Source organism: Leuciscus leuciscus, assembly GCF_965113295.1.
Source record: "Leuciscus leuciscus genome assembly, chromosome: 12".
NCBI lineage: Eukaryota > Metazoa > Chordata > Actinopteri > Cypriniformes > Leuciscidae > Leuciscus > Leuciscus leuciscus.
In genome coordinates, this window is record NC_138736.1 from 37,519,391 (window position 1) to 37,547,248 (window position 27,858).

Consider the following 27,858-nt stretch of genomic DNA (forward strand, 5'->3'; position numbering starts at 1 on the left):
AGTGCACGCACTGAGACGAGAGAGGTATGTATCAACTCGTCTTAGTTAAGGGAATAACATAGTTTAATATGAAAAAACGGTAAAGTATCCCTTTAAAAGAGCCTTTGGGGTGTAGTCAGGGGCGGACTTTACCATTAGGCAAAGGTCGGCAATTGCCTTGGGCCCCGAGCTACCTAGGGGCCCCCAAAATGCCCTATTAACTTATGCTTAATTATTATTTTTTTTCTATTATTTTTTTTATTATATATTTCTAAAACTCCGTTTGCGAAAAATGGCATCAAATCATTATTGTCGTGTCGCAGACAGGAGGGGGCCCCCCAACTCACTACATTGGACTATTCCATTATCTCACTTAGCCTACTGCGCATCTGCGAAAGTGACAAGGCTGTGCCAAAAAACTGACGGAGAAAAATAAGTGATTGACAGACAGAGTGTACAGAGTGACAGACAGAGTGTAGAGTAGTAGACAGAGTAAAAATGAAGCGAAGCTAGCTACCCAAGCGGTGCCGAAAAAAGGAGGAAGCGGGAGGAAAGCAAAAAGTCTGTAAAGGTGCGCGGCGCGAAAGTTAAACAATACGCAGTAACAGGAGGACTGGGAAAATACACAAACAGAGCAAGACGAGTCTAAACGCGAAAATTTAAAGTTTCGAAGTTACCCAAGCGGCTAAAATAAAAGAAAAAAGTGAAAAGACGCTGATAAGTATTTGGGAACGCTGCCAAAGATGACAAACTTTTTTACGGCTACTGTTGGGGATACAGATCAGGAACAACAACGTCAAACGCACAGAAAAATCGTGAAGCAAAGAGGACACGCAGATCGACATACAAAACTGAGCAGTTTACTTATGAATCATGATATTTAAAAAAAATATCAGCTCTCAGATTCTGTCAATTCTATTGCGAAATTCAAACAATAAATACCGTTTTGCCATTTTAATGTGACGTGACAGATTCCTATAGCGGCACGTGAACTGATCATCTCTAGCTAATATTAAATAAACACGAATTAACAATGTTGAAAGATACAGTATAACTTACCGAAATGTATATTCCTCATCATAATATCAATCGTGTTTTTCAACCGCGGAAAGAGGTAAAACAGCTGGAGAACAATCGTCACATAACATTTACCTCAGGAAAGCCATTTAATTGGCTAGAAAAAAAAGAGCTATAGAGAGTATTTGGCTAAATATGTGTACTATATTACTTATTTTAATCTTAAATTATACCAGCTGATAGGGCTTTTTTTTTTTCTTGAGAAAAAGTAACGCCTATCTTGTGAAACGTTACCTAATATTTTTCCAAATGAGTCAATATTGAATCAAATCACAAGAATTGAATCGAAATGGTGAAATTTGTCAAGCAAAAAAAAACAACAAAAAAAACCATAGCTTACCAGATATTGTACCATGTAAACATTGTAACATGTTTCTGTAAAGAAGTGTATGCAGGGTTAAAGGGGACGTTTTTTTCTCCTCTCTAACCTTTACTTCCCCGTAGATTAGCTTTACCTGCCTATCCACCATTCAGTTGGTACATATTTTTTTCGTTCTCTTTTAAAGATTGGATGGGGAGGGGCCCATAGCCTACCTACCTTCGCCTTGGGCCCCCGATTTGCTAAATCCGCCACTGGGTGTAGTTAGCTGCTGTTGACACACAAGGAAAGGGGAGAGAAAATAGAAACATGTCTAAATATGAGTGAGATCTGTGCGAATTAAAATGCATTAAATTTCTGCAATGATTTTTGACTAATCAGGATGCCTGCTTTATCACTTACAATAATCAGACTGCACTAAAAAAAAAAAAAAAAGAGAAGAGAATAATTATTTTCATGGTATAATTTCCAAAAAGTTAATAAAGGCTCTTGATTTATTAATATATCAATTGCATCAAAAAATGCATGAGAAGAATGCAGTAATGCATCTTATGAGACTTTACAACCCATTAACAAATAAGAAACCATATTAAGTCAGTAAAATACATATTCATTCTTGAAAATACTACTACTAATTAGTATTATTATTTTTAATACTGTTAACAGTAATAATAAAATATAATTATTATTATTGTCATTATAATTATGAATAGTATTAATAATAATAACTTATTTTATTATTTGAGTTTAATTATTATTAATAGTAGAAGTAGTAGCCTAGTAATACTAATATTATTATTATTATTATTATTAACACCGTTAACAATAATGATTGAAATAAAATATTATAATAATTATTGTTATTAATAAAACAGTATTTATATTTATAAATATTATTAAATGTAGTGGTATTAATAATATGACAGACAGACGGATGGCCGATATCATTATAGATCTGATCTCATCTTTTACAAGCCACGTCTCTCGCTCTCACAGGCTTGGCTGCGAGCGCGTGAGCGCTGGCGCGTACACCACCAGCGCTCACGCGCTCGCAGCCAAGCATATGAGATAACGCGCTTTCCATACAAAGTAAAGATAGTATTATTAATAATTGTATATTTTATTTATTTTAAAGTAACGATAACATCACAGACATGACTGATGAAACGGAAAAGATTTTCTCTAGTAGGCTATCCCAAATGAAGTCACACAGACTTAACGGCATTTAATGGTAAGCGACTAGTGGACGGTGGGAAACAAACCGGAAAACCATTGTTTATGTGAAAAGTAGTGTTACATTTACTGGAAAAGACAGTTCAATTTTGTGACAATTAAAAATGTTCATTAGGTGAAAGTGGCAGTTATTTATGTTTCTGGTTGTAGGGGCCTATAGCCTATACCTATAGTATGCTATAATAAGATTTTATTATTTACTTTATTCAAAGTTTTAAGTGTCATTTACCTTTGTAAGGGGTTCGTATGTTTTAAAAGTAATTGTACCTAAATCGGTTAAGTGAAAAGTACTTTACCTCAGAAATGCTGGTAGAATAGGATGTCCACTTACAATGAAAACCGGGTTCTGCGCGCGGTGGTGACAACCCCTGCTTATATATGCCCGCTGGTAGGTTTCGCGGGCATGGCACGCGCACAAATGTATATATATTTTTTTATTATTTTTTTTTTTATTGTACATTTATATAATGATACCATTGCGTTACCTTGTCAAAAAGTGATATACCACAACAATTTAGTAAGTTATAAATAAACTTTAGAATATAAATATGTTAACTAAATTGGCTAGATTTACGAAATTAATTAACAATTAAAATGAATCGGTTGTGCAGTCAGTGGTGGGTAGTGGGTACCTGGAAGGGATGGGAAATATACATAACATATAAAACATATTCAACAACCCATAGGTGGCGATATATGCGAGTCGCCAATAAGCATGCATATGCAAGCGAAGAACCAGAGTATTAGAGTAGAATAGAAGAATAGAGTAAACCCATAGACAGTATGAGTAAACCTGAGTTTAGTCATGTTAGACGTGATCGCGTCTGTGGGCTACACAGACGCGATCACGTCTAACATGACTAAACTCAGGTTTACTCTATCAACCTTTACTGTCTATGCTATCAACGCGTGGCTCTATGGTGGAAGCATTCGGCTTTGATGTGCAAATGGTTGATAGAAGTAAGTACTGTATAGTATGATATGGAATAATATGTGGAAATGTATGTTTTTTTCATAGTATGATAATTTGTGGGATTGTGAGCGTTCAACGCGTTTTGCACGCGGCCCTGTTAAAGGAGCTTTATAATTTTTAAAATGCAGTGATGAAAACTATCTTATAGAATTTAAAGTAAATCAAACATGTAAGAGAAGTGCAAGGTGCATCCATATGTTAATTAGTTGTGAATGAAACCGTTTTCCTTACAAGAATAACCTACAGAAATCCTGCAGTTTTTTTTTTTTTTTGCAGGATATTGTTTTATTTATACATTGACAATATGTGCAGGAAATTTCTACAGGTTTTAGAATGAACCCTTCAGTACAACAGAAACATGCAGGGACCGGCAAGGCAAGTTTATTAATATAGCACATTGCATACACAATGGTAATCCAAAGTGCTTTACATAGAAGAAATTAAAATAATCAAAAGAAATAAGAATAATTAAAGTACGAACAGTGCTCATTCAGTAAATGCACAGCTAAACAGATGTGTTTTGAGTCTGGATTTGAATGTGACTACTGTAATAGCACATCTGGGCCCGTATTCATAAAAAGTTATGAATAACCCTAACCCTATTAATGCAAAGAGTAGCTCCTAGTGACAAAATCCTAAGAAAGTTCTTAGAAATGTGGGTGTTTACTCTTAAAATTAAATACAAATCCTAGTAAAGTAATTCAGAAAGCATCTTAACCCTTAAAAGAGGTCTTAAGGTCAAAATTGTTAGGAGTAAGGACAAGGACTTTTAAGAGGCTTAAAAGTTTTTTTTTTAGTAGAGGAGAAAATGACAGAAATTAGGGTATCTGGCAGCAGCGTTCTGTATGAGCTGCAACTGTTTTATGGTCTTTTTGGGAAGTGTTGTATTTCTATTCCACTGTAATACCTAGATCCTTCTAAAACATTTTCATAATCCACTGTAATCAAATATTGCCCTTACCTTTAGATTAAAGATGCAAGACGTCAATCCAAGGTCGTCAGCGGAGCATCTAACCACTTCAATTCTAGGTTCGGTTGCTAGGTGCGTTTGCTAATATTACTATTTTATAAAAAAATATTTTAGTATTAATAGGGAAAAATTACTCATAGTCTTGTTTAAAAAGGTTTATGAATCATCACAACATGATTTAGTTTTCTTGAAAAATATTTAGAATAATACAAAGACAAAAATTTCCAAAGACAAAAATTTCCAAAGGCAAAAATAACAAACACGTAAAAGTCTTTACCTTAATTTCGGCTCTTTTTGTGTTGTCCCTCTGGAGGGGTTCAACTATAAGATCGTCCATAACAATATCAACTTTGTCTGTGACAAGTAATTTATTGTACTATTTTCATCTGAGATGAAGCCAAAATTACAGGGGTAAAAATGACTTTAGTGAAAGTGAAGGCCAAGTACTCGGAATTTGGCCTCTGCACTTAACCCATCCAAGTTAGTTTACACATTAGGAGTAGTGAACACGCACAGCAAACCTTGGACAGTGGGCAGCGCCAGGGGAGAGATCGGGGGTGAAGAGCAAGGGCACCTCGGTTGTTTCCTGTCTGTATTGAGACCTTTGAGTTACAAGTCTGACTCTAACCATTAGGCCACAACTGCCTTTAGAGAAATGGCAACATCGTTATTTTATTTTTACAGAGATTTGTAGATCTATTAGTAAAATCTGTTGACTTTAGCAATTTTTGTTGCATTGTATTCCAAGAAATATTAAAGACCTCTTAATATCCTTTTAAAGTTCTGGTTCTTAACAAAATGTTATTTTGGTATCATCATTTTGAAGGCCCTATACTGTTTAATTCTAAGAATGAATTATTCAATTTGAATTACTGGTCTGAAAAATACTTATATGCTAAATTGAGTTTTTTCATTACACCCAGGCAGTGGTTTGGAAACTGCTCTACCATGTCCAATGGGAGGCTCAAGAAGGGAGACATTTGGATGTCCTCAGTCTCCTGACATCTGGTCACTTCAGCACAATGTGTCATTGGAGCGTACAGTGAGCATACAGTGAGGTTGTCCACCTCTGGGTAAGTCTCTCGCCCAGAAACCCATGTGCCCTTCTGTGTGCATTTGTATTGATGTATCAATACTCTAAAGTTTATACCGTGATCAGCAATGCAACGATTGGCTGGCATCAAGACAGTAACTTAACAACATCATATAATTAAAAAAGGAAACGGCCAAGCAGGCAAAATGAAATGAAATGTGTAATAGATAATAAAATGTATAAATGATTGTTACACAATTCCTAATTATTAAAAATGTTCACTAATTTGTGTATTTGAACAGGCTTTACTTTTTTTTTTTTTTTTTTGTTCAAAGAGTATGGCCTATTGTAATGAGCAATTCACATTTCTTTAGGGCCAGGAACAAATTAATAACATAGTTTTTACAGTAATTAATGTGTAAGGCTCCAATAAAATTAAGGTAATTAATCCCTCACAAATAAATCTCTCAATGAGTAAAGCTGTATCAGCTCTATTATTATGGACTACTAAGAACAAGTACATTTATACTTTTAATGATTAATTTCCCTGGTTCTGTAGGGTGCCATGATCCTGCCCTTCTGTGTGACGGGATCCTGTGTACACTTCCTCATTCTGACGTCCGTGATAAAGCTGAAGGCACACGTTTGTTCACCTGAAACAAGAAGCTAATAAATGCTAGATAAATAATAGATGATGATGATAATGATTATTATAATGATTATTATTATTGTCCTATCATTATTTTACAGGTATTCATCTGTTTAAAGATTTCCTCATTTGGCTGGTTTGGAAGGACCGAGTGTCAGCATTACAGGAAAGGCACAGATGGGTGAAAGCTGGTGAATGACACAAGTGTGTTTCCTCTATATGCATTAATCAGTGGCGTAGTTGAATAGGGCATATACATACTTAGTCCAACACACACACACACACAAGTGTGTGCACAACAGATAAACAGTATATCTGACAAGGAAGAGCAGAAGGGGTTTTACTTAATTTCTTTACCAGAGGCAGATGAAATACAACACAAGTACCAGAGTTTAGTTAAACATTAACTTTTCTGAGTGTCCATGGAAAAGTGCAAAACCAAACTAACTGGCTACTAGTTAATCCTGTTTGACTATGTAGGTCTATGTAGGACACGTGCTGAACAAGTTCTTGAAACTGCAAATTATAAGTAAGGGATAATGTAGAGCGAGGCAGTTGTTATAGTGAATACTACCCTGACAGGCTGATCAGGAGGAAGCGGAGCTTGAATCAGCCTGAAGGGGTTGTATTCGCTATAACAACCGCCTCGCACTACATTATCCCGCTTAATACATGGCTACCTACCAAATAAATCAATAATTTGACACAAAATATTGATTTAAAAAGGAGTTTATTGATTTAAAGGAGACATATCATGCTTTTAAATAATTCCTTTTTACATATAAATCATACATTTGTGGTCTATATAAAGCGGAACTGCAATGCTTGGGTCTGAATTCCTTATTATTATAGCTCCACAGGCCCCTTTTCTACCTCTTTTCTGATGTGCGTCTGAGAGCAACTCGTTTTGGTGCGGTCTTTTTAAATGCAAATGAGACACTTCATACCCCGCCCCCTCTCCAGGTTGCAGAGGTGACACTCGGTTCAACTCCACCCCATTCAGCCATTTTTGTAGTTTGATAACAGATACGATTTTCCTGCATTGAACTTGTTTTAGCGCCCGCCAAAGCGATTTTTTTTTTTTTGTGGTTTGTCCTGTCCGTTTAATCCCTTAATGCCTGGCTCACACTACAGGAGTTATAGGCCGATTTATGCCCGATTTACCCCTCACGAGAATCGGAGAAAAAATCTTGTCGAGGACCTCGATCGGTTCCGATGTTCGGCGCAGATTATCTGGTAATGTGAGGCGTTCACAGATCGAATCTTGCCCCTCCCGATCTACTCTCACACAAATCGGGCTCGCCCCGATCATATCAAACATGTTTGATATTTATCGGGATGAGCAAGATTGTGATTTCGTCAGTGCTGTCAAAAAGACAGCAGGGCTGTCATGCTGAAGGAATTTCCCTTGAGATAATTTTGAATGACTCAACTCCATATGCATTTTTATCCCCATTTATTTATTGCTAAATAAATAAGTATTACGCTGTGGTCAGCAGGCACAAAGGCGAGTAACGTTACATGTTCAGTAATGAAACCGAAACTAAAAAGCGCATTAAAACGAAATGGATTTCAAAATCAATGCATGCGTCACCGGATTTAATAATGCACATCTAGCTTGTTGCTTGCACACATATTATGTCGAAATAACAATAGTATATTATGTTAACATTATTAGCCTAATAATAATAAATCTTTAATCAATATTTGATTGAATGCTGAATGTTGTGCTTGGTCAATTTAATAAAATGAATACTTTAATTGTGACAATTAAAATGATTGAATATTAAATATTAAGAGGACAATTTTTGCAATACTTATATGCTATATATCTAGCACCCCCTCAGCACCTGTGTTAAAAATATCTCGCACCGCCCCTGGCCCACGTATTTAAAAATGTTCGGGTTTAAATAATTACAGTTATGTTAATGTTTTGTGTTGGGCCGGGCCCGGACACATAGTGCATGGGCTCGGGTAGGGGTCGGGCTTGATTTGTTGGGCCCGATCTAAGCTCTTTGAAGCTGAACTCAAAGTACCGGTAGGTTCAAAGTCTCTGTGCGTGTGTATGTATGTGCGTGCGTGCGTGCGTGCGCTCAAAGTACCGGTAGGTTCAAAGTCTCTGTGCGTGTGTATGTATGTGCGTGCGTGCGTGCGTGCGCTCAAAGTACCGGTAGGTTCAAAGTCTCTGTGCGTGTGTATGTATGTGCGTGCGTGCGTGCGTGCGTGCGTGCGCTCAAAGTACCGGTAGGTTCAAAGTCTCTGTGCGTGTGTATGTATGTGCGTGCGTGCGTGCGTGTGTCTCATGGCAATGCATATCCCATATGTTTCCATGCTTTTCCACTTCAGATCTGCTGCGTGAGATCACGTGAGGCGCTTCTGGCACGATAATCTTAATAACATTTTGTAGTGTCACCGCGATTTTCAAACCTTGTAGTGTGAGCATGTTTAAGATTTGGGGGAAGAAAATCTGCAAAGATTCTCCTTAAGTGTGTGCTGCAACCAGATTTCAAAATCGGTTAGGATTTTAAAACTCCTGTAGTGTGAGCCAGGCATTAGACATAACTGGCTGTGTTTACGTTCATTTTGCACACTTACACGGAGTCGCACAGCCGCTTGCGCGAGCAGTCTCGTACACAAACAAAGCGCACGTCAGCATTTAAAATTGAAAGCAGCCTTCTGTTAGTGAGATTCATATTTTAAATATATAAGTTCACTGCATTCCAAACCACATAAATGATGACTTCGTAGAGCATTTGTAAGGAAAATACAGACGGACGAGACTCAAAACAAGCGCGCGTCTCTCACAGCGCATCCTGTGCAATGAAGCCTGTGAATGTCCTTGTAATTCGCTTCAACCTTTCCGAACTTTATAAAAGATTATTTTACGGAAGGTTCGAGTTGTGTACGTGTGTGAGGAATTGTTAGCAAGCAGAAGACGGGTGTTTCTAAAGCAAACTCAGCGTCATTGCACATCTGACAAGCTGAGCCATATCGCATGAATTATCGTTGGCGATAGTCCACGATATTAATGCGATATGGCTCAGCTTGTCAGTTAACTACGGTTCTTTGTAGTAAATGCCGCTCCATCTGAAAGCAGGTGATGGTGATTTACTACTAATCAAGGAACCGGCTTTACTGATGAGATGCGCATAACAACATCGTGCGATATATCGCCCAGCCCTACTATCCAATGATTAAATGTTTTCTGTGTTGACACAAATCTTGGATGTCCAAAAGTTTCTGTGCCGCTAGATAAACCCTGCTGTTGCTGAAGTAGTTATCCTTGAAGTGCTTCACGTTCGCGCACACAAAAATGACTTTATGGGTACATTTCCGTTAAAAATAAAACTCAACCAGGCACTTCGAAGAGGTTCTGATGCTGGAAGACGGTGTAATGAAGCGTGTGGGTTACTACATCCAACAACCGAACATTTTGACTTACTCTCTCGTAACTTCTGCATCCTTGAGCTTAGACTACAAAATCACAGCGAGAAATAAAAATGGAGGATTGCTGGAAGTGTTGGGCCGGGAGTCGATGTCCTTATTTGGCAGTTCCGCTGCAAATACTGTGACGTAATTGTTCAAAAAACATAATAGAGAATAGAAAAATCAGAACAGGTTGCAAAATATGACCAAAACAGAATATAAAGATATCAACGAAGCACCTGAAGAGAATAATTTCAACTTTTCTGTACTTCTAAACACTCCAAATATACAACAAAATGCATTTAAGGGGTAAAAAAGTGGATTTAGCATGATATGTCCCCTTTAAAAACGATTGTATTGCTTCTGCTAAAGAAAATAGTCTGCATGTTCTGTCTCTACGGTTAGAATCCTGCGTGTCCATGGCAACACTCTGCTTTGCATGGCAACAGTGTGTTATCCTTAGAGTAAATTTTATGTAGGTTTATTACATAAAACTTGGTTGAATTCTAATGTAGAATTATATAAAATGTACTCTTTATTACAAGTGACAAAAAATGTTTATAGGAATAGTGCAACCAAAATAGAAATTCGTTCATTATTTACTTTCCTTAATGTCACTCCAAACATGTATGACTCTGTTTCATGGAACACAACACCGTGAGAAGATTGACAAAGCCCTTAAGACCACCGTAGAGAAAAAGTTGTAATAATGTATCAGTTAATTATTTTTTTGTTATTTCCATCTTAATTTTAATATCTAAATAATTGCCAAGTGAAATCAACATTACAGTGTTTCCAATATGCTTCTAATTTATATACCCCTTTACTGTTAAAGCTGCTCACCAAGGCTCTCTCAATTTTAAATGGACTCTATCCCCGACTGCCCATCACTGAGACCGGAGTTTACAGCAATCTTCTTTCTGTTGAATGTTTTTTTTTCTCACTCTTGTGTGCATGAAGCTGGAACTATTTGGCTCCAAAATGCAGATCTCAGCTCCTCTGCAGATATTTCCCCCCTTTTTATTGGTCCTGCTTTAAACTATTTGCCGTTATTTATTTTTTTAATGCTGTAACAAAACTTTGTTCTGTTGTTCCATTTGTTTCTGTTTTAATAAAAACTAGGGGTGGGAATCGATTAAAAAAAATTAACTAATTAATTGCACAATTTCTGTAATTAATTGCAATTAATTGCGTTTCCCCCAAGCTTGTAATCATCAATATTTAAAGGAATAGTTCACTTTAAAATGAAAATTCTGTCATCATATACTCACCCTCATGTTGTTTCAAACCTGTATGAATTTCTTTCTTCTGCTGAACAGAAAGGAATATATTTAGAAGAATGTCAGTAACCAGACAGTTTCTGGTACCATTGACTTCCATAGTATATATTTTTCCTAAAGACAATGGGACCCAGAAACTGTCTGGTTACTGACATTCTTCTAAATATCTTCCTTTGTGTTCAGTAGAAGAAAGAAATTCATACAGGTTTGAAAACAACATGAGGGTGAGTATGATGACAGAATTTTCATTTTAAAGTGAACTATTCCTTTTAACTTAGAATCACCTAATTAAACAACACAGGGGGGAAAAGGAACAGAAAATCGCCCTATATTAAAATATAATCAATTTAACAGATTATTATTATTTTTTATTTTTTTAACTAATTATCAAAATAAAATATAGTCCTACTATTATTAGCAGAGCATGTGATCAAAGCAGGTCATAATTTTACCATTGTTGCCCAGCATGGCTATACCAGCTCAGCAAACAGAAGTCTACTGAGAAATTTCACGTTATTTGAGCGGACTTTACTTTTCCAGTGCTCGGTACATGATTGAAGCGTTTGGGCCGTTAACGACAGAGCCGCCGACACACACACACACATACACGGAACTGAGAGCGCGCCGCTGGGCCGTTAACGACAGAGCCGCCGACACACACACACACACACACACACACACACACACACACACACACACACACACACACACGGAACTGAGAGCGCGCCGCTGGGCCGTTAACGACAGAGCGCGCTGACACACACACACACACACGCGGAGCGGAAAAGACCCGCTCATGAAAGCTGCGCGAGAATGAAACCTGATCGCCGAACACGGAGAGGCGGGAGGGCATATTTCGGTCTTTTCAATAGCAGCCGCAACAGGAAATCATAAAAAAAAAAAAAAAAAAAAAAAAAAAAGTGCTGCGTTAATTGCGTTATTTTTTTTTTAACGCGTTAAACATTTCAAATTAATTGCAAAGATTAACGCGTTAATTCCCCCAGCCCTAATAAAAACTTTTAAAGCCTGTTGTGTAGTTGTATTGTCATTTTGTTTAGTCTTTCCCTAAAGACTATGACCCCCCCAAAAAATGTGTGTGTATGGTAAAAATCTTTTATATTTAAATAGTGTCTTACCTGACTTACAGTTGGCAATTTGATGGTTTTTATAGCTGTTCTTATCTCTAAAATGGATACTTCCTTATCAAAGAGCTTTAAATTCTCCATCGATACGATCTATATTATGTTTTAGGGGCTTTAAAAATCATCTATTTTGTCTACAGAACATGCACTGCTGGAATATAGTTTACCATAAACATTTGAGACGTATTTTGAAATAATAATAGGGTCCTGTGTTTCATGGCCATTGATATGAAGCTTTCTAATAGATGTATACTCTCCATTCCTTTTCTCCAAATTATAAAAGTATCTGGAATTAGTTTCCCCTTCCTCTAACCCAGTGGTTCTCAACTCCAGTCCTCGGGACCCCTTGCTCTGCACATTTTGTATGTCTCTCTTACCTGACACACTCAGTTCAGTTCATGGAGTCTCTCCTAATGAGCTGATGATCTGGTTCAGGTGTGTTAAATAAGGGAGACATACAAAATGTGCAGAGCAGCGGGTCCCGAGGACTGGAATTGTCTAACCAACGACTTTGTGATCTAACAAATGTTCCTTTTGCCTTGATTATATATAATTTATCTAACTCAGCCTGCAGATTCATTAACAAATTAGAATTCCCATCAGTATTATTAGTAGTGATGTTAGAAATATCTCTAATGATTTCCTCTTCCTTTGACTTGTTAGACTTTGCAACTTCTTTGCCTTTATCAATTGCACTAAATCTAATCTGAAACTTCATAAACTCCCAATTTTTACAGTATAAATTTGTTCGCTTAGCTTGATTCCAATATGTTTGTATTATCTTCTTGATTTCATGTTGAAAACGATCAATTTCCAATTATTTATTTTTAGTTTCCAATAAGAGATTTTATATGAAGTTTTGTTATTCCTTTTAATGAGAAGATAAATCATTTTGTGATCAGACAATATCGATGGTTCAATTGATACTCTGTTTGTATTTTGTTCTAATGAATTAGAAATTAACCAAAGATCGATTCTTGACTGTTTAGATTTATCTCTATTACTCCATGTGTACTCTTTCAAATGTGGGTGTTTATTAGCCTGGCAAGCCAGACCTACATCAAGATGTTAGGTCTGGCAACTCACCATAGACACGGCTCATCCGAGGGGCGGGATAAACGGCTGTCTTTCAAATTCCCTCTGCACGCAATAGGACAGCGCTTCAACCAACCAGAGCGTTTTCCCAACAGCGGAGCTAGTTGATAGATTCAACTTTTGCCATATCTGGTCGGAAAAAGGACGAACACATCTTCCTTTTTTTAAGAATGACTTAAGTGCCGCTCTTTTCTCAAAGAAAAACTTAACTCCGAGTCCTCCAGAGTCGCGGACAAAGCCGATTCGAAAGACGTTCTCCAGCAGCCGTCATTCTTTGTTTTCAAGTGGCAGCCAGGGAACCGTCGCAACTCTGTCGTCATATGTGAAGCCCGCCCCGCCTACTCTATACACGACGTGATTGGCCTGACCCAATTTAGGTTTTTGCAGCTTGAAAGTCTATGGAGAGTTGCTAGACTGCCCTGGCTGCAAAATACATTTTGCTGCCGCTAGGGTGCGTCTAGATTTCTAGGCTAGGTGTTTATATCTCCATATATCAATTACCCCTTCATTTTCACAGAATATAGATAGCTCTGAATCGCCTGTAGATTATCTTATTGGAATAGGAATTCTATCCATCTTAACATCTGGGACAATATTAAAGTCCCCACCTAATCATTTCAAGATCATGAAATCTTTTTCTTACTTTGTTAATCTCATTTTCAATATCAGAGAACAAATCAACATTATATTTTTTAAATATTTGAGGCATATACAGTACCTAACAAAAACATTTTCCCATCAATGGATACGTTAGACAACACATGAAATACATGTAGGAGGAGCTCTGACATCACTCTCTGACATCACTCTCTGACATCACTGTAGTTCAGAGAGAGATTCAGAGAAAGTAAAACTAACTTGTTCAACAACAATATGGACTCCTGAAACGATCAACCTCTTTAAACTACAGAATATTGATTGATCCGTTCAAAGAGTCTTGTGGACACATCTGATCCTCACAGGTAAGAGATAGAAATATAAGAGAGATTGTGCTGAACAGGTTTCTAATGGAAGTGAACTGGTTTAGTAGGTTTATGTCAAACTGGAATAAGTTGAACAGAACCAGGTTTAAGCATATCAAATACTCAACTTTTTTAGTTGTTCACTGCACTGAAATGGTATCAGAATTGTATTTAAATATGCCATTTGATTGGTTGTAAAGCAAAGTTTGGTGTTTCTGTCATTTTGTCACATGGCAGAAAGACTAAAGAAACAGGAAGTAAATGTCCTGCAGATTCACTGAACACAAACCTGCTAATCTGCAGATGAAAATCACTTTTATAATGAACTAGATTAAAACTACACTTGACTATATAATGTATTTTGTGGAGAGATGTGTGTGTGTGTGTGTGTATATATATATATATATATATATATATAGTTTTGCTGGAAAATATATCACTTGTACTTTGTACTTTAGTTAGGGTCAAAAGTTCCGTTGAGTTCTCAAAAAAAAAAAAAAAATTATCAAAAGAGCAGGTCAAAGTTCAGTTCTGTAAGTTTGAGTTTCTTCCTGAATTTCAAATGAATTATTGTGTTTCCCTCACTATCAATTCTTACATTCATTTTAACCAATTTGATATAAATTATAAATTTGACTTGAAATAATATTATGATGAATAAGTAAAACTAAGCTGGACTTGAGGTAAGATTTCATTTAAACCTCAGTGACTAAATACACATTAGGAGCAAATATAGGCTTAGATGTTTCTTATAAGTTCTTTGATCATTCAATAACATTTCTATTCTTGAAAACGAAGAGTGAAGAACAATGGCAGAATCTTTACCAACATCAACACAAGCAAGAACAACCAGGAGACGGAGTATTGGGGATATACCTCCATGTAAGTAAATAAACAAAAAATAAAAAACAAGAATGAATTAGTGCATGAATAACTTTCACTCTTCTCATATAATATTTAATATGTAGTTCAGGAGTGTACAGCAGCAGATAATAAAATCAGCTTGTCTGGGTTCATTTTGCAGTAATGACCAGCTGACTGTACATGATCTCTAATATATTTGAGTTTCCTCAAAGACGTCACTGTTTGTCTCTAAACATTCTTTACATTCAACCAACTTCATGAGGTGCATCATGGGATTCTTTATAAACAGTATTAAATGAGCCCATTTATAATAATAAGGCTAATAATAATTATTATTATTGTTATTTAAGTCCTTCAAGCAAAAGCCATTAAATCAAAAAATCTAATGTGTTTCCAAACTTTAGACTAGTAGTGTAGGTGATTTATCTTCATCATTTCTCTCTTCAGCAATGTCTTCCTCCAGCGGTCCACAGCCTGAGGAGCTTCAGTGCTCTATATGTCTGGACGTGTTCACTGATCCAGTCACCACTCCATGTGGACACAACTTCTGCAAGACCTGTCTGAATAAGAGCTGGGACAACAGCCAGACCTGCAACTGTCCATATTGTAAAGAAACATTCAAGCACAGACCTGATCTCAAGATTAACACCACACTCCGAGAGCTCGTAGATCACTGTAAATTGAAAAGTCCTGAGAAAAAAGCTGAAGCTCTGAAAAAAGCTGAAGTTCTGTGTGACGTCTGTGAGGAAAGAAAGCTGAAAGCCCTGAAGTCGTGTCTGGTGTGTCAGAGCTCTTACTGTGAAACTCACCTGGAGCCTCATTCGAGAGTGGCAGGTTTAAAGAAACACAAACTGATCAATCCTGTGAGTAATCTGGAGGACTATATATGTCAGAAACATGAGAGACCTCTGGAGCTGTTCTGTAGAGATGATCAGACATGTGTGTGTCCGATGTGTGACGTGACAGACCACAAGAACCACGACACTGTTCCTATAGAAGAGGAGAGTGAAGAGAAGAAGGTAAAAGTTACGGACAAACTGATTTTAAATGGCTCTTATCATGAGGAAACACATGTTCTTTAATATAAATGAAGCACTTATGAAAACATATTGTGTGTTGTTCTCTGTCTATAGACTCAACTGATGAAGACACAGAAAGACACACAGCAGATGATCCAGGACAGAATCAAGAAGATTCAAGACGTCAAACACTCAGCAGAAGTCAGAAAAGTGAGTTTAAAATAATTAAATTAAATTAATTTTAATATCTATCATTGTTTATTGAATTGTTGTATAAAAGCAATTTCACACTCACAGTCACACTGCTGGTCTGAATATCGACACGTCTGTGATTCCCTGATCACTTAGTAAAGTAATAACACATCTCTCCTCAACAACACACATGATTTGAGGAATCATTCAGTGCAAACGGGGCAGAATGAGGGATTTTGAAAACCGCCTAAAAACACTGAAGTATGAGAAATAATAACACTGATTCTTCTCTTAACAAACACCACTAATAATGTGTTGATTGTCCTGGTTGAGCAGAGAAACACAGAGAAGGAGAAAGCAGCCCGTGTGGAGCTCTTCACTGATCTCATCCGCTCCATTGAGAGATGTCAGACTGAACTGCTGGAGATGATGGAGGAGCAGCAGAAAGCAGCAGAGAAACAGGAGGAAGAGCTCATTGAAGAGCTGGAGCAGGAGATCACTGAGCTAAAGATGAGAAACACTGAGCTGGAGCAGCTCTCACACACTGAAGATCACCTCCACCTCCTACAGGTCAGTCAACATCTCTCTGATCAATGATAATGCAGTATATGACACCATAACACTCCCCATGCTGAAGGATTTCTCCTCTCTCCTGCTGTAGATTTACTCATCCCTGTGCAGCTCTAGAAACACCAGGAACTGGTCTGAGATCAGTGTGAAGACTGATAAGAGTCTGGAGACTCTGAGGAGAGCTCTGACTAAACTGCAGGACTCTCTACAGGAGAAACTCACGCAAACTGGTACAGCAATATCAAACACACCGTACAGATACATATATTTATCATCTTTTAATATCAGTAATGAAGAATGAGTCTGTTAAAGCTGAAATAAGAGAAGTGTGTGATCATGTGTTTGTGTCTCATTATCATCACAGTTCTTCTTGAAGAGAGCAGGTCATATTCATCTCTAATTTCAGGAAACATGCAGTAAATTCATCTTGTACTAGAAGCTTCATCACTGTAACCAGAACCTTGAGGCTTTAGTAAATCTGTGAACACTTTTAGATGAGAAACAACAGAAAGAAACATACATTTTCTGCCATTTTCAGTCTTTTCAGCTGTTTCATCTAAATGTTGTGATTATGTGTCAGATAAAATCAGTTTAGCAGAAGAAAATCAAATCGATAGACATCATGAATGCAGATTTGTTCTTTTTTAAGAGGAACATTTCTGACCTGTAGTTCAAACAGCTTCGCAGTGCTGGGCTTTCATTTTCACTTTCTCTAAGGTTATTTTTTATAGTGTTGCTTTGCTGATTAACCACAACACTAATACACTCCAAAACTGAGATGAATAACATTAGCCATAACAATATCTTAAATAAAAATTTCATAAAATGTTCACAAAACATTCCCAAAGATGTTCTAAAAAGGAGGAATATTTCGAGCTCAAACACAATAGGAGTTCAGGGATTCTCTAAATATCAGCAGAGAAACATTGATCAGATAAAACATGATGTTGTACACAATTCTTTAAATATAACCTTAAATCTTGTCTATAATTCCACACATAAACATGTCAAAGATCTGATGGTGTTTTATTGTCATTAGTCTCTACAGAAGTGAAGAGGAGACAGCAGTATGCAGGTACAGTGTGCTGTCTGCACTACACTAGATTACATTCAGATACTCACAGCTTCATCACTGACCGACAGTATGATTAAACACTGATTACATATTACAAACATCATCACTAAATATCTGTATTGTGAATTTGTGATTTATATTCTCTGTTTTCTCAGTGGATGTGACTCTGGATCCTGATACAGCTCATTCTAAACTCATCCTGTCTGATGATGGAAAACAAGTGAGACATGGAGACATTAGACAGAAACTCCCAGACAAACCAGAGAGATTTGACACATGTGTAAGTGTCCTGGGAAAGGAGGGATTCTCCTCAGGGAGATTTTATTTTGAGGTGGAGGTGAAGGGAAAGACTAAATGGGATTTAGGAGTGACCAGAGAATCCATTAACAGGAAGGGAGAGATCACACTGACTCCCAGTGATGGATACTGGACTGTGCGGCTGAAGAATGGGAATGAATATTTGGCCTGTGCTGATTCTCCTGTCTCTCTGTGTGTGAGAGTGAAGCCGCAGCGGGTCGGTGTGTTTGTGGATTATGAGGAGGGTCTGGTCTCCTTTTATGATGTGGAGTCCAGCTCTCATCTCTACTCTTTCACTGATCAGTCTTTCACTGGGAAACTCTATCCATTGTTTTGCCCGTGCAATAATGATGGAGGTAAAAACTCAACTCCACTGATCATCACACCTGTCAATTACAATAAATGAATTTTCTGCCGTAATATGAAATACACAATGAAAATGATTTATATAATTACAAATCTAAACATGTTTTGCTATATTTTCATAATTTGTTTTTCATTGTTAAAATCTATAATTCTAGCTATAATTGCAAATTATATTGTGAAAATATAATGCTTGTTTAACAATTACTTTTCATAATTATTCGTGCCATTGTTTTCTCCCATCTCAACCTGACAAAGTGAAAGTGTCTGTATTTTTGTTTTTATATACATCAAAATAAACCAAACTATGATCAAATTGATAAAGTATATCAAAGCTGTTTCTACCATTTCAATTACAAAATGATCTGTGATAATACTGTGGTAAATCAGATGTTAATTCCTCAATATATTTCACTGTATGATTATTACCATATTCATACACAACACTATGGATCTTCAAAACACCATGATATTATGATCATGGTAAAAACAAAAAATAAAAAATGGAGAAGAAGAAGACGACATTGTTGGTCTATTACCAAGTTAAAGGAACCGTATGTAAGAAATGTATTTCAATTAATCATAAAATGGCCCTGATATGTCACTAGACATTAAGAAATCATGTTCATTTCAAATACTTATATCACTGACAACAGTAGTCTGGCCAGGATATTGTCATTTAAAAGTTAAGTTGCAGCCCTTAACTGATGTTGATGTTGTCATGTTGTGTTTTGGCCTGAAGCTCCACCATCCACCCATATCTACCAATCACGACGTCAGTAGTGTTTCGGCATCCAGGTTGCCAGCTCTGCTCTAGTTACCACAGCTGCAAACGTGTCGGATATAAAATGTCTAACGTTACGAAACCTAAAAGTTTGAATCCGAAATACGTCGTGACAAAGTCCCAAAAAAAACTTATTGTGTAGGACTCGTCACTTGCCATTGGAAGCTCCTTGCAGCAGCCTACACTGTTAGACTTTTCTGTAATTTCTACAGTTATTTACTTTAAATCCCCCAGTATTATACTGCTATTTCTCTTTACAGTAAATAACTGTGATTCCCATTGCATGATGGGAATTTTCTGTGATGTCTGACACCACATACAGAGACTTACTGTATTTTTTTAATTTGCTGTATACTACTGTATTTGTCTAACACCAAATACAGAGACTTACTGTATTTTTTAAATTCGCTGTATACTACTGTATTTGACGTAAACGGCCTCTCTGGCTGGCACCATTCCATCGTGCTTTTTATTTCCTAATTTTTGCCTAACACCGCGTGTCTACAATAGCCAGAGGCTGTCTATATTGGACACATTGAAGCGACCGGACCTTTTATACAAAATGCAAACCTGTTTGTCCCTTGTCAGAAATAGCGCGAGCGCTTGGACTCGGAGTACCGTACGTCAGAAATATAACGGCCGCGGCGCATCACTTTACACTGTCTGGGATTTGTCGTGACTCGTGTCGCGCCAGAGCATCCAGTGTAATATCAGTGGGGTCTGTCTTTTGTTGGATCGCGCCGTTCGTGTCTGGCCCGGGGAAGAGACGGAATGCACTTCACCGAGAGAGAGACCAGCAAGCAAGGTAAAAAACAAAAAAAACCTTCCTGTGTGTGTTGACAGGATTGTGCCCAGTTTAACAATAGGTTACTGTCGTAACCCCGGTTCTCTGAAACATCGAGTGGAGAGATCCACCTATGGGAAGGGCATCCGTACCTGACCTCTGCAGAAGCATCCAATTGCACCAAGTCTGGCTAGACAGACAGAAGCGCGCAGCCAATGCCAGGTAAGGCCACACCCCCTTACCTAAGGCATATAGCTGTCAGGTGCGCTGCTATTCCTCAGTAAGTATATTCGCTTCTCGTGCGGCAAGCGGGGCGAAGCTGGTGGATCTCTCCACTCGATGTTTCAGAGAACCGGGGTTACGACAGTAACCTATTGTTCTCTTTCATCATCTCGTTTCGAGATCCACCTATGGGAGAGACATGGACAGCTCCCCGATTGCCCAATACACTCACAGTGAGGTTCTGAAGGCCAGAGAAGGACGGTCACCTCAGAGAGGCGGTGCCTGACACGTCCCACAAACATGACCCTGCAAGGGGACGCCACGCTAAACTGCTGTGGACAAGCAGGGCATGAAACATGCATGAGACCCATACATGATAATGGCCCCCGCACCACCAATGCACATAGCTAAACCCAAGAAGGAATGCGAATGCTTGGTGACAGGAATGAACATGGCCAGCCGGCCCATTCACTCTTCGTTGGTTAACCCAACGGGGCTGTGGGAAAGGGCTAAGAGGACCCTACCCCTAGGACCGAATGTGCCACCGAGGTTCTGGTGACATCCAACCGGTAGTAACGCTCAAAGGTATGAGGAGAGGCCCAGCTGGCCGCGGAGCAGATGTCTTGCAGTGGCACTCCCCTGAACAAAGCCCAAGAGGCGGCTAAGCCCCTTGTAGAATGAGCTCTGATGCCCCCTGGGGGCTGCACTCCCTTTGCTTCATAAGCCACAGTATAGCGTCCACAAGCCAATGTGAGAGGCATTGCTTTGAAATGGGACTCCCCTTGTGCGGGGGAGCCCTTGAAACAAAGAGCTGGTCGCTCTTGTGGAAAGCACTGGTCCTGGTCATACATGCTTGCAGAGCGCGACCGGGACACAGAGCATTCAGCCCCTGATCCTCCGAGGAGGCAAAGGGTGGAGGGTGAAAAGCGGATAGCTCCAAAACCTCCGAAGTGAACACAGGGAAGCATTTCGGCATGAAGGCCGGGTTAGGCTTAAGGGAAACCTTATCTCCACTTAAGGAGAATTTGGCGCACGAGGGTTGAACCGAGAGTGCATGTAGCTCACTGACCCGTTTAGCAGATGCCAAGGCCGAGAGCAAAGCTGTCTTGAGGGACAGCAGCTTAAGGGAAATACTTCCCAGAGGCTCAAAAGGATAAAGAGACCGCGCTTCCAGCACCATGGAGAGGTCCTACCCTGGAACAGATCTCCTGATGACCGGCAAAGAGTGGCGTGCACCCTTCATAAAACTGCGGGTTAGAGGGTGCTGCCTGACGGTGAAGCCCTCAAAACCCACATGACAGGCTGAAAACGCAGCCAGGTAGACCTTAATGGTGGAAAAGGACCTGCCTCTTTCCATGAGGTCTTGCAGGAAACACAAAATATCAGGCACCGAGCACTGATACGATGTGAGACCACGCCCATCACACCACCCTTCGAACACTTGCCACTTCCAGCCATATAGGGATCGTGTGGAAACGGCCCTGGCATTCTGAGTGGTGGCGATTACACGCGGCGGGAGCCCCAGTGCATTTAGGTTCGTCCTCTCACAGGCCAGGCCCAGAGAGTCACCCTGTCCGGGTGGGGGTGGTAAATCTCCCCGTTGGCTTGGGACAGTATGTCCGTGCGAGGGGGGAGGCGCCATGGCTCGGCGTACAACAGAGGGATTATCTCTGCCAGCCACGGGGCTTTGAGCCACCTGGGTGCTATCAGAATGAGAGACAGGCCGTGCCCTCTCACCCTGGCCAGTGTGAAAATATCAGGCACAGGGGAGGAAAACCATACAGCAGCACTTTGGGCCATGGGTGGGCCAGTGCGTCTGCCCTGAGGGGCGCGTCCACGTCCTTTAGTCGAGAAGAACATAGGACAATGGTGGTTTTCGCGCGAGGCGAAAAGATCTACGGCTGCCTGTCTAAATCTCATCCATAACATCTCCACTATCTGTGGGTGAAGACGCCAATCCCCTTAGATTGGGTTTCCCCTCGATAGCAGATCCGCGCCTCTGTTCAGAATGCTCGAACATGAGTCACGCGTAATGACAGAAAAACCCGTCTGCTCCACACCAACAGCCTGTAAGCTAGAGCGTGGAGTTTCGACGAGCGCATGCCGTCCTGACGGTTGATATAAGCCACTGCCGTGGTATTATCGCACCGTACTAGAACGGGATGTCCCTGCAGGCGAGGCAGAAAATGATTCAGAGCTTTCCAAATGGTAAAAGCTCTAAATAGTTAATGTGCGCTGAACGTAGTCTGCTCAGCCACAGACCGTTCACCATTCTGCCTTCCTGGGTGGTTCCCCAGCCTGTTAAGGACGCATCTGTCGTCACAACTTTCCGCATCGTAACCGTCCCAAGGGGGTTCCCCGAGCGTAAAGTTCTCGCTCTCCCAATGGCGCAGGGCCGCCGAGCAGGCGCGCGTCACTGTTACCGAGCGGCAGAGATCGCGAATCGGGCTGAAATGTAGTGACAAAACCCATTTCGTGAACGCTCTCATTCTCAGGAGACCCAACGGCACAACTTGGATAGATGAAGCCATGAGACCCTGCAGCCTGAGGCATGTGCGATATTGTACTCTCGCCCCTTCTCTGAACTGAGACAGACAGTTCATCAGAGAGCGAACACGCTCTTGAGAGAGACGCGCTCGCAAGGAGACTGAGTTCAATTCCAAGCCCAGGAAAAAGACATTCTGACTGGGAGTCAGATTGTTTTTGCTCGCATTCACCTTGAACACGAGGGATGTGATGTGCGCGAGCACCCAGCCGGTGTCCAGCGACACCTTCTCCTTCGATTTGGCTATGATGAACCAATCGTATATGTAATTCAGAATTCTCAGCCCTGATAGTCTCAGGGGCGCCACGCCCGCCTCCGCACACAGACAGAAAGTTCGGGGACTCAAATTTTGCCCGAACGGAAGAACTGTGAATTCGTAACAAATGCCTTGGTAGGCGAGACGAAGATATTTCCTGTGTGGAGGGTAGATACTTATGTGAAAGAAAGCATCTTTCAGATCGACTGATGTGAACCAGTCGTTCTGCTTTATGGCACGGGCGAGAGAGCCTTGTGTCACATTCTGAAATTGTATTTCCTCAAATGTTTGTTCAACATTCGAAGGTCCATATAGGGCGGGGGGCACCACGCCTTTTGGAAACATAAAAATACCAGGAATAAAAACCATGGTTTATAAGATTGGGTGGCACCATCTGAATCGCTCCCTTGTTTAGGAGGGAGGAAATTTCCTCTTTCAGAATGTGTGAGGCATTTTCTTCTGTGTGAGAAGAGAGAACGCCGTTGAAAAGTGGAGGTTTTATTGCAAACTGCAGCCTGTAACCCTAGGTTACGGTACGCAAAACCCACTCGGTCGCTGAAATGGCTTGCCAAGCCGCTTCGTGACTCGAGAGCGCCCCCGCTCGGGCCGGAGCGGGGGTGTATGGGCCCAGCTGGTTCATTCGTGATGCAAAGTCGCCATCTAGTGGGCACACTAGAGGCGACATGCAGGGGTTCGGAGGGATTTCCTCCCTCTGCAGTGAGAAGTTTTCTCTGCGGAGAGAGGTCTTCTCTCCAAAACGAATTCATTTGATTCGTAACTTTGTGTGTTTTGTGTTGGGCAAACACTGGGGCCGGAGCCTTTATTGACAGAGTGAGGGGAACATAGTGTGGTGTCCACTGTGCTAAACTTTCCCTCACAAGGCCTGAAAGTGGGCGGAAAACACACATATCTCCTGAACACATGAACTGGGCAGTCTTAAGTGCAGGCAGAAAAATAATATCCGCGGAGTGAGATATTCTCTCTGTAACGGATTTATTTAATTTGTATGTTTTAAAGTGTTATTTAGTTATCTGTGTGTTTTGTGTTGGGGAACACAGGGGCCGAAGCCTTCCACACACAACGTCCACTAAAAACACACTGCAGGCAGAAAAATAATATCCCCGGAGAGAGATACTCTCTCTGTAACGGATTTATTTAATTCGTTTGTTTTAAAGTGTTATTTAGTTATGTGTGTGTTTTGTGTTGGGGAACACAGGGGCCGAAGCCTTCCACACACAACGTCCACTAAAAACACATGGCTGGGCAGCCGCAACTGAGCTGTGTGAGCCCAGCTAGTTGATTTGTGAGGCAATGGAGCCCTCTTGTGGACGGACTCAGGGCGACATGCATGGGATCAGAGAGATTTGCTCTCTATGTTGGCAGATATATAAATCTGCACGAATTCATTTGATTCGTTTGTTAAATGTGTTGTTTAGTAATGTGTGTGTTTTGTGTTGGGAAACACTGGGGCCGAAGCCTTTAATAACTGGGTGAGGGGAACCAAGTGCGTGCAGTGTGGTAACACTGCTACGTACTTTTCCTCACGACAGCCCCGCTTGGGGGGGGTACACACACACAACGTCCACTAAACGTCCTCGTGGCCCGTGAACGCGGGCTCGATACTCCCAACGGTCGAACAACAGGCAGGCCGCTTGCGTTCGGGTCCGCCTTCCTAGGAAGGCTTAAATTGAAAGCCTCAACACGTAATCGTAACACATCAAGGCCCGTGAGACCGTGTTAACAGTCTAGCGGGACGCTCCAGTTTTAAGAGTTGTTTCCTCAGACTGGGCGGTGGTCTCAGCGCTTACCCGTCGTAAATATTCCTATCCTGGTCGGTGGCGCTCTGTGGAGCTGGCCACACAATGTTGAGACGAACGGCCGCTCGCTCACAAACTTCCAGGAGGATGGACTGAGGCAAAGCCGCGTGAGCGCTAGCCTAGGGAACGCTAAAAGGACCGCGTCATCCCCGTCGCCGGAACCGGCCGGTTCGTCAACGAGAGTGAGGTTTTCCCGCGAAGATGTCCTCTTCAGGGAATGCGGATTGGGCTGATGTCAGCTCAAATATTTAGAGAGGTGGCGCTCCGGGAGTCCCCCGGTAGTGCGTCATCATCACCGTGTCCCCCATCCGAGTCAGAAAGGCCGAGCACGGCGCGCTGGGTCGTGCAACTAAAAGCCGGCTTAGTAAAAAGCTACATGTGCAGCAATTACAATGACCGCAATTCTCCGGGTTCTCCAAAGCTTCTTGAGCGTGTTAAGCTCAAGCAAACAGCGCAGAACGAGAGGGTCCTTAGCGGCGATTATTAGAGCACCACACGCGGCCGGGCAGGCTCGTCGTGATAGGCTGTTCCCCGGAGAAGCGGCTGTTTAGACGGTCACATAGCCATGGGTGGGCTAGCGGTGAAGAACTCGGAAAAATCCGTGGCGGGCAGCCATGTAAGGAGGAGCAGGTGAAGGACAGCGAGAGCGCGGGCGGCTCCGGATGCAAAAAACACAGCGGATAGGCTGAAGAAACGACTGTCACTCACGTCTGGCGGAGGCTGATCTGGCGATATGTCCTCCTGAAGACTCGAAAGTGAGCAGCGTAACGTTAATCCAACCGAACTGTGTCAGTGCAGAGATCGCGAGAAGCGAATGTCAACTGAGGAATAGCAGCGCACCTGACAGCTATATGCCTTAGGTAAGGGGGTGTGGCCTTACCTGGCATTGGCTGCGCGCTTCTGTCTGTCTAGCCAGACTTGGTGCAATTGGATGCTTCTGCAGAGGTCAGGTACGGATGCCCTTCCCATAGGTGGATCTCGAAACGAGATGATGAAAGAGAACCTATGTTAACGTTAGCCAACTCGTCAACATGGCGGTAACGAACTTTACCACGGTAAACTGAGCTAACGTTTCATTTTACACACTTTGTTAGATTATTGAATTGTCGAGTTAAAATATGCCAACGAGCAATGCGTTTACATTAACAATAAATGTGAATAAACTAATGTGAAATTCTGTTTTAGTTGTAGATAATGTTGGCCTACTGATGAGAACCTTTATAGTTTTAGCATTAGTTTGCAAACTATAACATATTATAGTTTTTTTTTTTAATGTAATTTAATATTTACTTCCATTTTTATATGTGTATAAGATTCCAGAGGTAACGTTAGGCCATTTGTGATATATTTTGAGATAAGTTTGCTGAAATGATTAGCAATATGTGAAAATTGCTTTGGAGCCACTGGTGCAGACTAGGTAGCTTACAATATCTTATAAAATCTCTATAAAATTGGCTAACTTTATATCAAATAAGTGACCTTTGCATCATGTCTAACTTTATATTTATTACACAGCAAATTAACCAATCAGAAGATGGACCATTGTCTTTGTTCAGTCTCACCAGATTAAATGTATCCAGGTAAGCACTGCAGTAAAACTCTCACTAATTCATTCATACCAAATCTAGCATTCTAAACAACTTAAGTTATATATTTGCATTATTTTGATATTTTATTAGGCAGAAGACTCTACCATTGCAGTCCCACCTGACCAGGAAGGTCCTAATATCAGCGCACAGGTGGGTTAACTACTGTAGGAAGGAGAACAATCATCACACAGTGATTTCTTGCATGTGTCTTACGTATTTGTCTCAAACAGGGACCCCTTCACTGCAGACAAGCTGAAATGGGCTAAAATCATCGATTTTAGTCTTTCTTTCTATGGATCTCAGCATTTTTGGACAGAATTTAGGATTTGTAAGTATTAAAATTTAATCTGGCATAATTTAATTTAGTTCTTTTGTATGCTATTTATTGACAAAAGCTGTTTACAAATATATATTCTTAAGTTTTTGTGAAAATAATAATAAAAATTAACAAAAAAGGAGGTTAAAAATAATGTGACACTAATATTCTCTCTCTCTCTCTCTCTCTCTCTCTCTCTCTCTCTCTCATATAGTGTTGGAACCGGGATCTCCTCTGAAGGACTGAGTACATTAGTGTTTGTGGACACGCATGCAGACCAGGGAACATTCTGATGTTGTCAATCAAGTTCTGAACAGGAACCAATCTTTGGAGAAGTTCATTTATTCGCAAAGCTGGACAAAAACATTGTGTTGGTTTTTTAACGATTATTTTGATGATGACTTTTACTCCTAAGCTGTAGAAAAGAGGGAGGAGTAGACAGTCAGACATTGATAATAATAAGAAATGTTTCTTGAGCATCAAAGAGACTTCTTTCAAAAACATTAAGACACTTAAATACTTCTTTTGGCCACCAGTGTACATGAATCCAACACATTTTTGTAAATAATTGAAATTATTTTTAAGATGGGGTTATGTGTCATGTATTGTGAAAAGAATTGTGTTTTGCCCTGTGTTTGACATTTCCTTTTTGACTGCTTAAAAATTTATTTATATTCTGCAGTTTTATGAACGTAATGGTTGATATTTCATTATAATACTTGTATAAGCTAAACAACCAATGACTCTACATTCATTTAGTCAAATGCTAATGTTTTGTTTATGGTTTTATGTATGTTTTTAAAAATGTGTGCAGTGAAGGACAGCACATATTGTGTTAATTTAACACGTTTACACATCTTTGTGCTAACCTTTCTGACATATTTACTTTGTTAAAATCTTTAACACCATGAATGAGTTCAAATTAACACAAAAAATGTTATCCCTGAACTCACCCATTAAAGTGTAAACATTTCACACATCATTTCCAGCATTGGCATGTTTATTTTGTGATATATCTTAAAGGTTT

At 40.1% G+C, this 27,858-nt stretch overlaps 2 protein-coding genes and 3 long non-coding RNA genes across 13 annotated transcripts in view; 4 read left to right on the forward strand and 1 right to left on the reverse strand.

Moving 5' to 3' along the window:
* The window catches only part of LOC309511702 (E3 ubiquitin-protein ligase TRIM39-like), a 208,088-nt gene that overhangs the window by 100,154 nt on the left and 80,076 nt on the right, over positions 1–27,858 (forward strand). For 3 of the 8 annotated variants that reach the window (XM_082186966.1, XM_082186961.1, XM_082186965.1), the window contains exons 1-2: positions 14,008–14,138; positions 14,937–15,020. In XM_082186966.1, coding sequence (XP_082043092.1) covers positions 14,948–15,020 — 73 coding nt within the window. In that variant the 5' untranslated portion in view covers positions 14,008–14,138; positions 14,937–14,947. Of the gene's footprint in view, positions 1–14,007; positions 14,139–14,936; positions 15,021–15,449; positions 16,022–16,135; positions 16,232–16,549; positions 16,784–16,874; positions 17,014–17,822; positions 17,859–18,013; positions 18,691–27,858 lie in introns of those variants that run through there. The other 5 variants (XM_082186962.1, XM_082186963.1, XM_082186957.1 and 2 more) reach the window with 4 other exon arrangements.
* The window catches only part of LOC309511707 (uncharacterized protein), a 169,225-nt gene that overhangs the window by 83,389 nt on the left and 57,978 nt on the right, over positions 1–27,858 (reverse strand). The gene's annotated exons all lie outside the window — the stretch shown is intronic.
* LOC309510382 lies at positions 3,436–10,692 on the forward strand. Of its 2 annotated transcripts, XR_014210337.1 has the most exons (4): positions 3,436–3,568; positions 5,475–5,624; positions 6,144–6,437; positions 10,495–10,692. It is a non-coding gene; the product is annotated as an uncharacterized lncRNA (long non-coding RNA). The 2 variants fall into 2 exon arrangements; XR_014210338.1 differs by lacking the exon at positions 10,495–10,692 and having other exon boundaries at positions 6,144–8,227.
* On the forward strand, positions 8,488–9,389 carry LOC309510383. Its single transcript, XR_014210339.1, has 2 exons — positions 8,488–8,639; positions 8,684–9,389. It is a non-coding gene; the product is annotated as an uncharacterized lncRNA (long non-coding RNA).
* Positions 26,243–27,392, forward strand: LOC309511720. The gene is made up of 4 exons (XR_014210754.1): positions 26,243–26,506; positions 26,606–26,665; positions 26,746–26,843; positions 27,046–27,392. It is a non-coding gene; the product is annotated as an uncharacterized lncRNA (long non-coding RNA).